The 13,446-nt window shown below is 32.6% G+C and overlaps 2 protein-coding genes across 2 annotated transcripts; both read right to left on the bottom strand.

Annotated features, from left to right (window-relative positions):
• Positions 1-2,303: 2,303 nt before the first annotated feature.
• On the bottom strand, positions 2,304-3,305 carry LOC130956375 (probable small nuclear ribonucleoprotein G). Its single transcript, XM_057883411.1, has 4 exons — positions 3,160-3,305; positions 3,004-3,026; positions 2,705-2,826; positions 2,304-2,581 (listed from the first exon to the last, which is right to left on the bottom strand). The coding sequence occupies exons 1-4, from the start codon at positions 3,192-3,194 to the stop codon at positions 2,522-2,524; spliced, it is 240 nt and encodes a 79-aa protein (XP_057739394.1). The 5' UTR covers positions 3,195-3,305; the 3' UTR covers positions 2,304-2,521.
• A 2,944-nt stretch (positions 3,306-6,249) lies between these two features.
• LOC130954497 (GDP-Man:Man(3)GlcNAc(2)-PP-Dol alpha-1,2-mannosyltransferase-like) lies at positions 6,250-13,445 on the bottom strand. Its single transcript, XM_057881244.1, has 7 exons — positions 13,097-13,445; positions 11,427-11,713; positions 10,721-10,907; positions 8,628-8,696; positions 8,327-8,520; positions 6,851-6,960; positions 6,250-6,744 (listed from the first exon to the last, which is right to left on the bottom strand). The coding sequence occupies exons 1-7, from the start codon at positions 13,397-13,399 to the stop codon at positions 6,500-6,502; spliced, it is 1,395 nt and encodes a 464-aa protein (XP_057737227.1). The 5' UTR covers positions 13,400-13,445; the 3' UTR covers positions 6,250-6,499.
• Between the last annotated feature and the right edge of the window lies 1 nt (position 13,446).

The raw sequence follows: 13,446 nt of genomic DNA, 5'->3' as shown, positions 1-13,446 counted from the left end.
AAAAAAGAACTAAGAGAAAGAATAGCACTCCTCTCTAATAATAATGTCTAAATTATTAGGGGACAGTAACCACTCTAGATACACCTGCTTGTTTAAAGTAGCAGTTTTAGCAATTAAATCAGCCACTCTGTTTGCTGTGCGCTGGATGAGAACTAAAGTAGCTGTCCAATTGCGTTGGAGCATCTCTTTGATTTTGTCAAGCAAATCAGAGTCATTCCTAGTCATACTGGTTGTGCCTCGCGAAACAAGAAGAAACGCATCAAGATTATCAGTTTCACAGATGACCTCTTTGCACTCGCAATCCCAAGCCATAACAAGCCCTCTCCAAATAGCATGAAGCTCACAACAGAGAACACTAGAAAGAGGTATACTGGCAGAACAACATTTTATCCAAATTCTCATGCTATCTCTAATAATACATCCAAAGCTAGCTAATTGCTCATTTTTAAAAACGATTGCATCGCAGTTCACTTTACAAACATTCATTGGAGGTGGTTCCCAGTTATATTTCAAAGAAGAATGAATAATATGTTTTTGGTTGGTAACACCATTAGAGAAATCTCGAACAACATGTTTAACCAAGGGAACAATTTTCTCTTTACTCCATGGATCATCTTGATGAAAGATGTCATTGTTTCTATCCCTCCAAATCCACCAAAAGGCCGCTGCAAAGAGAAACTCATTGTTGTTGAGGTTAGAACGAATCCAAGGCACAAAATCCAAACTAGAGTCCTCAGCGGACAGCGGTCATTCCCAAATTTAAGCTAATCCAAATCTGACGAGCTTTTTGGCAAGTCCTAAAGCAGTGGTTAATATCCTCTTGCGCAAGATAACATCTCTGACAAAAATCAGAAATATCAAGACATCTTTGAAATCGGTATCTAGCTGTGAGAACTCCGTTGTTGAGGCAAAGCCAGAGCAGACACTTTATCTTCTCCGGTATTCTTAAGCGCCAAAGCCAAAGCCAATTTTCATTATCATTCCCAGCCAAATTTCTTCTTCTACTAAGTATCAAAATATTTTTTTTTCATATTAAATTAATGTTCTTTTATATATTTTATAAATTTTTTTATATACTAAAAATCGAAATTGTTGGAAGCAGAGTTCCGTGATCTCCGCCCATAATTTTCCAACGTATCATTCAGAATATTAATTTGAGGTGAGAAACAATTAATATCAAATATTATAAATTAAAAACAAATAAAATTAATTAAATATAATTATAAATTAATCAACTCTTAATTCTATATACTTTTTCATAAAATAATATATCTACTTATAAATATAAACTTTTTCTAAAAAAATATTTTTTGATGGGTTCATTGTCGATCGATTTTTACTTGAATTGAACCCGTCTACTGATCGATTTCCGATTAACCCAATTTTCAAAACCATGAAAAATAGTTAATCTACTTCTACACTATTAAAAAGGGTTTTTTTCTTTTTCTTTATATCAAAGATATACTTTCATTGCAATAAAATGACTTGCAATTACAGTTTTGACTTTTGAGATGCACTTACGGTTTTGACTTTTTACCATCTGCTCTAAAGCAAGCATGAGTAAAAGAACGACGGTGAAGCTGATGTCTGATTTCTATCTCAATAGCTTTGATTTTAGATATTAATTAACGATTGGAATAATTGCCAAAAACTTCACATCGACAGCAAAAATGATTTTTGGTTTCCAACTTCATATTATGAGGACAAGTGGACAGTCTTGTTTCAAGTTTAATCAAACTTGGCTCCCAACTAATATTCTTTCAGCCGTAGAACCAAGGTTCTCAATGTCTACCCTTTTTCAAATGCAATCAAACTTATCTCCTAACTAGTATTATTTTTAGTATAGAACTAAAACTTTCAAAAGCCATAATCTGATTCTACTATCATGACAATATCGGAGTACTTCCACAATGACAAGTACCAAAGTGCAAGGGCTCAATGTGAAATAAAACGGACCAAAAAACAAACATATGACTCGACTAAACAATGACCCAACACTAACACATGACTCAACAACATAAAAACTCTCGAACATACTGAATGAAACAAAACAAACCCATGACAACTACAAAACAAAAACAAAACAGCTAACCCCCTCCATAATCTACACAACTAACAAATATTTACAATAAGAAAATCATAGTGCAGTGGTTAGGCTTTTTTTTCCCCTTTTATCCCAAAAGATAAAACTGAACCAAGTTTTGAGCACAAACAAAAGCATCAAAGTATTATTAAGTCATAACAATACATAATGAGAGAAAAGATTATAGTTTTATAAAAAAGTAAAATAAAAAGAGAAGAAATCAACTAAGAAGGATATATATATATATAGACATCATTCCAATTTGGCAAGATCAGTGCCATCCCAATAAAACCATAGCAGTATGCACAGTATGCTACATTAACAAATCAGCTGAGAAAGGAAAAGAACCTTAAGATCCACAATTTCATGTACATTGTTCAAAATATACACCAATTCAAACAATGCAATATACTGAGAAATATTACAATGAAACAGAAATCAGGTCCTGTTCACAGGTTCAAGTGCTTCAACAGTAACCACACTGTTTCCTCTAATTACCTGTATCATCATTTTTAAAAACAAAATATGGGTTAAATTGTACTCTATTTCCTCTAAAAATCTTCAAATTCCTGTTTGACAAATTGAATTAATATGAAAAATGGAATGGATTACGGGACTCACCACCATCCCTATTTCATTCTTTTCATTGCCATTGACTTCCACAGTGTTGTCAACAACTAAGTTCATAAACTGGTCAAAACCCCTCAGGGTACCAACAATCATCCTATTTGCATTAAGTTTTACTGCAAGCAGATAATAAAAACTATTCATTTTCAAACATAAACAAAAAGCCCTAAAAACTACAAGGTTCAAAATTCAAATGTCTATCTCATATGATGTATGCAGAGTTATTGATATACAACATTATTAACGGAAAAAGAAATCAAACTTCAGAAAATTAAGGAGAGAATCAAACTTACTCTGAAGCTTCATGTCCATGTACCTGGAGCATCGTAAAGAGGGGGAAAAGAAGAAAAAGAAATGTAGGTTAACATATTTGCTCATTGCAACAGATTCTGAAGAAAGTTCAAGAAATCGAAAGATGAAATGAAGTGAAGATGAATAGTAATGCTTACTTCTTCAAATCCGGTGGCTGTCCTGATCTGCTCATGGTGAATAGTTGAGCAGAGAAGCAACAAAGACGAAGAAAGAACAATAATTTGGGAGCACAAAACCTTCGCTGAACTCGAAACCCTAACGATGGTTTTGCACTTTGGCGCCTTTGTTTAATTTATAACCATCAAGCCCAATAAAATATAGGAAAATTTTCAAATGTAACACCGGTGTTCCAGTTATTTTAATCGTTGATTTTAATTAAAATATATTTTTTATAATTCAGATCAACGGTTAAAACAACTGAAACACCGATATTTCAAGAACTCTTCCTAAAATATAATCCAAGCCCATAACTAAGGCCCTAAATTTGAACTCCCTAAGTCACGAAATTAGTTCAGACAAAAAACCAGTAAATAAAACCAAGTTTGGTTGATTTAGTGGATAGCTCACTAGTCCGCTTAAGCAAATGTCGGGGTTCGAATCCCGTCTTGTGCATGCAGCAACTCATTGATCAGCGACAAACCCTTAAATGGAGCTTAGTACCGCGACGGATTAGTCCTTAGCCTATCGAGTTGGGGGATATCTTGAAAAACAAAAAAAAAAAACCAGTAAATGAATTTAATTAGTGAAGCATTGAGCTGTGTTGTAAAATTTATATGATTTTGTTAGACCAAAGTTTAGACCTATATTGTAACAATAATAAAAAATTGAAACTTATAAAAGAGGAAATCTAATCGATAGTAAAAATCTCAAACAATAAGAGTTTTATAAACCAACAAAAGTTGTATTGGATATGTGTATTGCAATTACTTTTTATCACCTATTAGTTTAACGATAGATAAAATCTAGGCGAAGTCTATGGTGTAGATACCATAAATTATCTATACGTATAGAAGCAACTATGGTGTAGATACCATAAATTATCTATATGTATAGAAGCAACGTGTTATAATTTTTTCAGTGACACCTAGTTCTACTTTTGTTTTTCTTTTTTATGACAGCAGCCACATCAATGACACACTGCAATTTCAGATTTTTGTCCCCTTAAAAATATATAATTAGCAGTACTATTAAATTAGTAATCAAAGAGTTTTTGACCAAATATACTGGGCAACTTTTCAATTAAATCTCATATAGTTAAGCCCGTTGTTATGATCTAATTTCTTTTTTATAAATAATGCAATATATTTTTATAAGTTACACAACAGGGTTTTCTTTTTTGCACCGCTTATTTTTTTTTTTCTTTTAGAACATTATTTCTTTTTTCTTTAACACTTTTAATATGGTGAATAAATTACAAAAAGTTCTTATGTTGTAGATCTTAATATTATTAATATTCGTAACTTTTTTATCTTCAAATTTTTTGTTGGATATAGTCTACAGATATTTTTAATAATTTATTTATAATTAAAATTTTATAAAAAATAATTATATTCGTGATTTAAATCATAAATAATTTCACCAAATAATATTTTAAGCATACACATTTAGTATTTATTTATAAATATATATTTTTTCATTTATATTATATCTTAATAATAGTATGTTTAAATAATATTTTAATATTTATTCACAGTTATGTGTTTTTTTTGTTTATACGATGTGTATAATAATGTGTTCAAATAATATTTAATAATATAAATAATTTACAATCCTATAAGAAAAGAATCAATTTTTTTATAAGTGTTATACACTAACGTGTTTTTAGATCCAAATAAATATAAAAGAAATCAAATTTTATTATTTAATTTATTATTATAGAATTCTTATTTTGATTTAAAATAATTCATTAAATTAATATAATTAAAATTAATTATAAATTATTTTTATATAACACATACAGATCCAATTAAATATTGCTATATGTGTTATATAAATTATTAAATCTGTATGTGTTATATAAAATAATTTATAGTTAATTTTAGTTATATTAATCGAATGAATTATTTTAAATTAAAATAAAAATTCTATAATAATAAATTAAATAATGAAGTTTGATTTCTTTTATATTTATTTATTTAAAAACACCCAAGTATAAAGCTTGTAAAAAAAATTGATTCTTCTCTTATAAAATTACAAATTGTTTATATTATTAAATAATATTTGAACACATTATATACATATAGTATAAATAAAAGAAAAATTACATAATTACGAATAAATACTAAAATATTATTGAACATGTTATTAAGATATAATATAAATAAAAAATATATTTATGAATAAATAATAAATATGTATGTTTAAAATATTATTTTGATAAAATTACTTATATTTAAATTATGAATATTAATTATCTTTTTATAAAATTTTAATTTATAAATAAGTTATTTAAAAATATATGTAGACCTCAACAAAATTTGAAGACCAAAAAGTCACGAATATTAATTATGTTAAGATCTACCACCTAAGAACTTTTTGTAATTTATTTATCATAACTAAAAGTGTTAAAGAAAAAAGAAACAATGTTCTAAAAAAAATAAACGGTGCAAAAAAAAAAATATATTGCATTATTAAAAAAATAAAAAAATAGATCATAACAAGGCTTAAGTATATGAGATATAATTAAAAAGTTTGCTCAGTATATTTGGTAAAAACTCTTTGATTACTAATTTAATAGTACTGCTAATTATATATTTTTAAGGAGACAAAAATCTGAAATTGTAATGTGTCATTGATATGACTGCTGTCATAGAGAAGAAAAAAAAAAAAAGAACTAGGTGTCACTAAGAAAATTATAACACGTTACTTCTATACATATAGATAATTTATGGTATCTACACCATAGACTTCGCCTAAAATCTATTGTAAAATGTTAAACATAAAAATTTAAAAAGAGCTCTTGTACTTTTACAGTGTCATTTTATATATGTGTTTATCGACTGTGCAAGCGCTACTGTTATATATCTGTCTTCCTCATTTTGTGACAAAGTATAACGACCCGTAGTTACTAGTTAGACACAATCACATTAATAACGGAGTCCATCAATTCGATTCAAGATCAATTCACATCCAAGAATACTTGTAGGCCACGCACAAAAAAAAAAAAAAAAAAAAACTAAAATAAAATAAAAAATAAAAATGAAAGTCAAGTCACAATGATGCACAAAACAAAAATGTAGACAGAAGAATCCAAATTTCAACTGTCTTCTATACAAGTAAAAACTATTCATCAATCTGTAAGTCAGCATAACTGTTATTCTGTTAACATCTTTTTAAAAGGTGATGAAAACAAAAATGTTCTGTAACAAAGTTACTGTATTTATAGCTAAGTTTCCTGGATTCCTAAACAAGCTCCAGAGAAGAGTCTAGGAACTCACTATGTTAAGTTACACTGACGCAGACCATTAGGCCAAGCCATCATCTAGATGTATGACAAAGTATTGGCCGTATGGCATCTTTGAAGTCGTCGTAAAACCTTTGCTCAGAAAACCTCGTTGCTCGTCTCCTTGCAGCTGCAGCCATCTTAAGTCTCTCTGACTCTGGCATCCTTGTAACTCTCAAAATGGCATCAGCATATTCCTCAACAGTGCAGGCAAGAAATCCTGTTTGTTCTCCATCTTCATCTAATACAATGTCCATTTTCGGCCCAGCAGAATTATGAGCTAACATGCAAACATTACAAGAATAATTAATACATCTTAACACACCCAAATAGGGAAAAGTATGCCGAAGTATTTACCGAAAGGTAAAATTGCATACAACACCCACCAATTGGAATGGCGCCAGCAGCCATATATTCTACAACACTGATGCCAAAATGCTCATCTGTCATGGAGTGGATGCCAGCAACAGCGGCCCCTAAAAGTCCCACCAAATCTCTGCAGGTTATGCCAATAATAGCATTGAATATTAAGGTTTCTACAAGCACAAACTCGAACAACCAATTAACTACGTAAAAATGAGGTGATAATAATGATCATTTAATTTGGTCTAGAAACATTCTTAATATATCGAAATCCCAAATATTAATCCAAGCCATTGAACGCTCTTATACATGTATATTTATGACTAATTAGGCTGCTTCATTTTCCAGTCGAATTCCCAAATCCATGGCTAAAATATTGACAAGTCAGCAACCTGCCTTATTCACTATTGATCTTTTAGTCTTTAATTGAATAGCTGCAACTTAGAGGAACTATACCCCACCATAAGTCGTTCAAGTAAAGCAACAAGTTGAATAAATCAAATACCAATTTTGAATTCCAGCAACTTGTTAACAGTTTGACCTTGATAAATAGCTCCAAAATAACTGCAATCTATGCTATGTATGTCTTTGGTAGATGAAGATATGATCAACAGAACGTCTCAAATATGGCACAAATTCTAAGTAAGATCCACTTTTGCGTGCTGAGTATATAGGGTATGAAGGTGCAAGCCTTTCATGTTGAGGCAAGAGTAATGGTATAATAGTTCAATAATTCAAACCGACTTGGAGTTCAAATCTAATCTCATTGGACTAATCCTGACAAACGGGGGAAATGATTTCCTCTGAAATTGTGAAATATGCTTAAAACTAGCTAAAGTAACTCTTATTGTCTTCTTATTCCAACCTACATGCCAGAATATTCAGGATGAATAATCCAATTGGGTTCAAAAACATCCATTTCTCATCAAAATTATTTATGACAACACTATTCACTACTATTTCCCCAAGATAACTAATGACAAAACAGCAACCTCAAGGAAACACCGTCTAAATTAAATTCCAGAAATGATGCATAAACAACACTGGTTTATATGTACAAACTACTATTTTGCCGCCCAAAATATTTTCCAGTAAAATGACCCCCAGAGAATTAAATTAATTGTCCCCTAAAGATTAACTCCGTCTAACAAATTTTGTGAATTAATCTTTGGGGATCAGGAGGTCATTTCTTTCTTTCGGGGACCATTTTATCGGAAACTAAATCTTTTGGGAGCCAAAATAGTGGTTTCCTCTAGGATCAAAGAGTTCTTTTATGTCCCACTAGAGTTCTTTAACATGATATAATAATTTGACTACCAAAATACTATGGTAAAAGAAGACCAAATGACAAATCTCTGATTAGAACTCGAAAGGCAAACTGAAAGCATTCACATGCATTATACAGAAGTGTTTATTATACAGAGAAAGCACATTTTTAGGAGATGTATGGGAAACTGGAAAAGTAACTAGAAAAGACTTGTGAATCCAATTGTACTGACCTATATCTTATATTCTTGTGAAATTCTACTTGCTCATTCACATTTAGCTCAATCGCCTTGTCTTTCAACACTTGAAGCCTTTCCTCGTCTGATTTATTTCTACAGCTACCCACAAACTGTAGTCTAGGTTTAGGCAAGCTAAAATCTAATCTCTTAACAGCAACTGAAAAGGCTTCAAGTTGGAGACCATGAGCCTAGAATGAAAAGAAACATGTAAACTTGGTGTAATCAACAACAACCCAATGAACCAATCAAAAGCTGCTGTACCTACTGTTCACAAAATTGATAGGAGTATGCCCACCTTCTCTGGTCGAAATTGTGCAACTGATATTATCACAGGAATTTCAGCTTGTCTTTCCAATGGAAGAACCTGCCATATTGCTGAGCTGTTAGAATCCATCATTGATTACCACAGTAGGCAAAGCTCATATATGTATAATATGTTAGTTGAGAGATAGAAACGGTTGGAAAATTAGAGAAAATGGAAGAAAAATCATTGTATTATTGAGAGAGTTCTTGAACAATGTGTTACAGGAATCCTAGAAGCATACGATTAACTTGTAAATGCTGAGAGCTCCTTTATCTCCCTGAGACTCACCAAATGACCTAAACTACTTCCCCTTTTACCCCAAATCCCATTTGTTTCCTTCTAGCCGTCTTTACTACTTGATGGACCCTACAAAATTTGCTGCCTTTCTGACAAACTTTTCTGTGCTCCATTGTTTACAATAAGGTCTGCCAACTTATCAAGGGTACCTATGGGTTGAGCAGGAATGGATGGAATGCTAAGGATACGTTTGGTTTGCGTTTTCATTTTCTGTTTTCATTTTCTGTTTTCATTTTCAGTGTTTTCTATTTTCTGGATTTTGTCAAGGAAAAAGTGAAAACAATAAAATCCCGTTTTCTGTTTTCACCTCCTATTTTCACTTTTTCCTTCACAAAATCCAGAAAATAGAAAACACTAAAAATGAAAACAGAAAATGAAAACACAAACCAAACGCACCCTAATATTGCTATCCGTGCTACTTATTTTAGCGCTTGGAAATTCATTTCTCAAGGTTATACTACTTTAAGCCCTTCCTTTCTTTGAAGGTAGGTAACAATTCCCGTTTTAACTTGTGGGAAGACCAGTAGGTAGGAGACAACTCTCTTAATTTAGCCCTTCCTCTTCTGTATTGTCTATCTTCCTTGCATAACTCACCTATATGTACTGTACAAGATTCTTCCTTTTCTTGGGACTTCTTTCATGAGCTAAACCTTCATGGTATTTGGGATCTCATTGATAATGCTCTTTTATCTTCTAACCTGATAAAAGGTTTGGCTTGTAGTCCATCTTATATGTTTTGCTTGTAGTCCACCTTGATAACCATATTCGGAATTCCAAACCTCTCTAAAGTCAAATCTTTTACATGGACAGTTGTGCTCAACATAGTTAATACCAATGAATCAATGACATATCGAGGGTTCGAAGGCTACACAAAGCTGTATCCCTTGATGTTTGTGTTATGTGAGGGGCCAAGTCAGAATCAATTTCACATCTGTTGTTACATTGTCTTGTGGCTATTGTTTATTGAATACTTCGTTTGGTACTTTGGGTGAGTGTGGGCGTGTCCTAAAACCTTGTATCAGTTTCTCTTGACTAGATTTGCTGGTTTGGAGTATTTGGCTGGAGCACAATTCATTCAAATTCAATGACAGATTTTCAAACAAGCATGTTTTACGGGATAGGATCATCTACTTGGCAGAAGGCTTACGAAATTGGAAAAATATGCTACATACATAGCTCCTTTTTTGATAGTTTTTTGCTCTTATATGGAGGATCTCTTAAGTCTTACTCTCCATCTTCCTATTATTCTTCTTTCTGTCGTAATGATATTCTTCCATTATCAAAAAACTGATTAAATAAATAAATAAATTTAAGAATTAGGCCTGCCAACTGATTGGACCCATCCTGCTCTTATTCTTCCTAGTATAAAACTGTTTAGAAACAGGTGTCCTAACATACTACGGCACATCAATTTGTAAGAAAAAACTACTAAATCCACCTCTTAAGAAAAATTTTTATTCTAACAATAAACCCAAGGATCTGATCAGAAATGTTTGTAGATTGCCCTCATGTGACAATTATGATTCAGCTGGCTTAATAGCAATTGCCAGTGCTTATAGTAACTCAGTCCCATTGAATGTAGATAGTGCTGAGATTAAATTCAAGTTTAATAAAGGGGAACATAAGAAGAAGGGGAAAAAAAAGAAGAAAAAGAACCATGAGAGCCTTCAATTATTGTAAAGCAACATGCAATACATAATTCAGTCCAGCAAGCAAAAGCGGCATGGGAGAAATAGACTTCACTTTATAGCAACATATTTCAAGCCAATAAAGAACAGATTTCAAACCTGGAGCCCTGAAGTATCACAAGGAGGGTAAACTCGTTTAATACGATGTGGAATACCCCAAAGCTTTTCAATATGGGATTTGGTCCAAGATGAATTGACCATAGCTAGGTGTGTACAAGATCCTACAATCCCATACAACCAGCTGAAGAAGGTATAATAGATCATTTTGCACCGGGAAAGCCAAACACTGCCAGAAAATTGTTGTTGTATTCCTTAGATCAGCAACAGGTAAATGTGACATAAAGTGCTGCAATTTTACTCTTATCAAAGGTTAAAAATCAATAACAGAAATCTGAGAAATTACCATGTAAGTAGTTTTCAGAGAAACCATAAAAGATCAACCATTAGGTTTCTAAATCTCATAATCTGTTAAAAATTCTATGTATTTGGTGCATATTAAAAAATACAAGCATACATGAATTGAAGAGAAAGGGAAATGTGAAAAAGGAATCGACCAGAAGAAAAATTAAATTTCCACACAATTTCAGCTTTCAACAGCCATATGCCCAAAGAATACAAATCAAGAGAATTCTGTGCAAGTTTTATTAGAGAAACTCCTTTCATATACAAATTTATGAAATACTAACACAGGATGAATATCATCATTTTCCAAGTACAGACAAGAGAATGAGAAAAAAAATCATGAAGTATAACTCAGAACAGGAGAAGAAAACAAATATGCAAAATCCAAAATAAAATATCAAACCTTTTTGCAATTGAGGCATCATTATTATACATAGAGCGGCGCTGACTAACACGAGAAAGCATATCTGTACTGATAGTTGGGTAGTGTGTGTAGCAAATAACTTTACATCCAAACAACCTTGCAAGTGGATATGTAAATGCATATCCACTTGTGTCAAAATAATATAAAGGAGGAAACTTGCACAATGCTTCCCAAGCAAGATACATAGAACCAAGACTTTGACCAATCATGGTAAAGTGTGGATAAGTGGTTTCTTCAATCCACTTCCTCTTGTACAAGTAAACCACCTGAGAATTAAGATAACAAGACAAAGGTTTACTAAGCTTTTCATGAAATCAATTGCATTATTGCAGAATATGTTCCAAAAAAGTGCTATTTACCACATTAAGTAACAATAGCCAACATATTAGCAAATAATCTCAAATTTATTTTGTACCATAGGAAAATGTTAAATAATTCTTCTGAGAAATTAATTTATTGCTTCACCTCTTTTACTTGGCTAACTTCACTTCTAGTGGGGATAGCTGCTCTAGAAGAATCAAAGGTTTATGTCTAGCAAGGGTCTAGTCAGTTCTAAACTATATGCACTCATGGTGACTCAATAACTTATTTCAGCTGTTAAGTACCATTCAGAATACATCTCCCACCCCAAAATTGTACCAAGAAGAAAATTTTCTATTGTTTCTTTTCCACTATATATATTGGATTTAATCCAAGAATGGGGAACCCTCCCACACCAACCACTATCCCACATACAATACATTTCGATAATTCCCTTTTCTATCTAACGCTGTATCTAAACCCTGGGCCACAAATTCCTGGTGTTTTTCACAGTCATATTTGATCCATAGAAAAAGGGATAACTCATCAATAGGTTAAATCAAGGTCCTTATGCAATATTGACTCTTGGCAAATAAACATTTCCCTTTAGTTAATATAAAACCACTCTTTTATTCTTTAATCTTAGATTAAATTCTTATATGATCACAGATTGATCATCATCAATGCTCAGCTGAATCTAGTCCACAAAACTAGAGATTCTCTAAAATCATAGAGTGATCAATTAAGTTTGTTGTCTAGTTTACATACAACTCATTTTCATTTGCATTATGATACAATTAAGTATAAAAATACACAAGCAAACCAACAACCAAACAACAAAACTACAAATGCTAGTTGAGCTACTGGCTCGGCTCTAAACTAATGCTCTAATGGAATCCATTTGCAGTATCTATCCTCAACTCATTATTGCAATTTGGCACTAGAAAAAAACTTCTTGCCGTTAAGGTAAATGCAGACATAGCCATAATCAAGCAACTACAGTGCACAATACAAACAAAAATCCCTGAAAAAAGAAAAACCAATGTTGCTTGCCTCTCACAACATAAAATGTCACGAATGTTCTTACAGATTCCATCCTCAGAAAATCAGTATCTATCTCCTCTTCTCATTATAAAACTAGTTGCCACCTAGGTAATGCTTGACACGGTCAAAATCGCGCAATTACAATGTAAAATATAAATTCTGCTACACTTAAAATGTGCAATGTGAACGAATGATGAATTAAAAAGCTTCAAAAGATTCTATCCAAAACAAAACTCAGAACCAAACAAACAATGAAAAAACAAAAGTGATGGCAGAAGCAGCAAGAGGAAGTTCTTAGAGAAAACCTTTACGGGGGAGAGAAGCGTGACGCCGAAGCGGTCGACGGCTCGAGCCGCCAAGCTCTGCGGCGTGGCATCGTGATCTCCCGTATAGACAAGGCAGTCAAGGTCAGGGCTCTCTTCTTGGATGGCTCTAACTGCGCACCATAGAACCCTCTCACCGCCGCCGCCGTCGTTGGTGTACGGATGAAAGAACCCAACTGCTCTCTTCCTGCTCCTCCTCCCGCTCACCGCGCGGAGACCAAGTCCCAAAATCACCGCACAGAATGAAGTCACCACCGCAGGGACGATAAACCATATTCCCATCATCGTCGGAGTGTGAACCTCCGAAAGAATTCGAATCAGTAGCAGTTGAA

This window comes from Arachis stenosperma, chromosome 10 (genome assembly GCF_014773155.1).
Source record: "Arachis stenosperma cultivar V10309 chromosome 10, arast.V10309.gnm1.PFL2, whole genome shotgun sequence".
NCBI lineage: Eukaryota > Viridiplantae > Streptophyta > Magnoliopsida > Fabales > Fabaceae > Arachis > Arachis stenosperma.
Note: the sequence above shows the minus strand (reverse complement) of the source record. Positions and strands in the feature narration are given on the sequence as shown.

Coding starts and splice junctions, on each gene's coding strand:
- LOC130956375 (XM_057883411.1), bottom strand. CDS start 3,194: ATGAGCAGATCAGGACAGCCACCGGATTTGAAGAA. Junction 2,827..3,003: donor CATGGACATGAAGCTTCAGA/GTAAGTTTGATT, acceptor ATCTGCTTGCAG/TAAAACTTAATGCAAATAGG. Junction 2,582..2,704: donor AGAATGAAATAGGGATGGTG/GTGAGTCCCGTA, acceptor ATGATGATACAG/GTAATTAGAGGAAACAGTGT.
- LOC130954497 (XM_057881244.1), bottom strand. CDS start 13,399: ATGATGGGAATATGGTTTATCGTCCCTGCGGTGGTGACTTCATTCTGT. Junction 10,908..11,426: donor GATGCCTCAATTGCAAAAAG/GTTTGATATTTT, acceptor ATTTTCTGGCAG/TGTTTGGCTTTCCCGGTGCA. Junction 6,961..8,326: donor CACAAGAATATAAGATATAG/GTCAGTACAATT, acceptor CATAACCTGCAG/AGATTTGGTGGGACTTTTAG.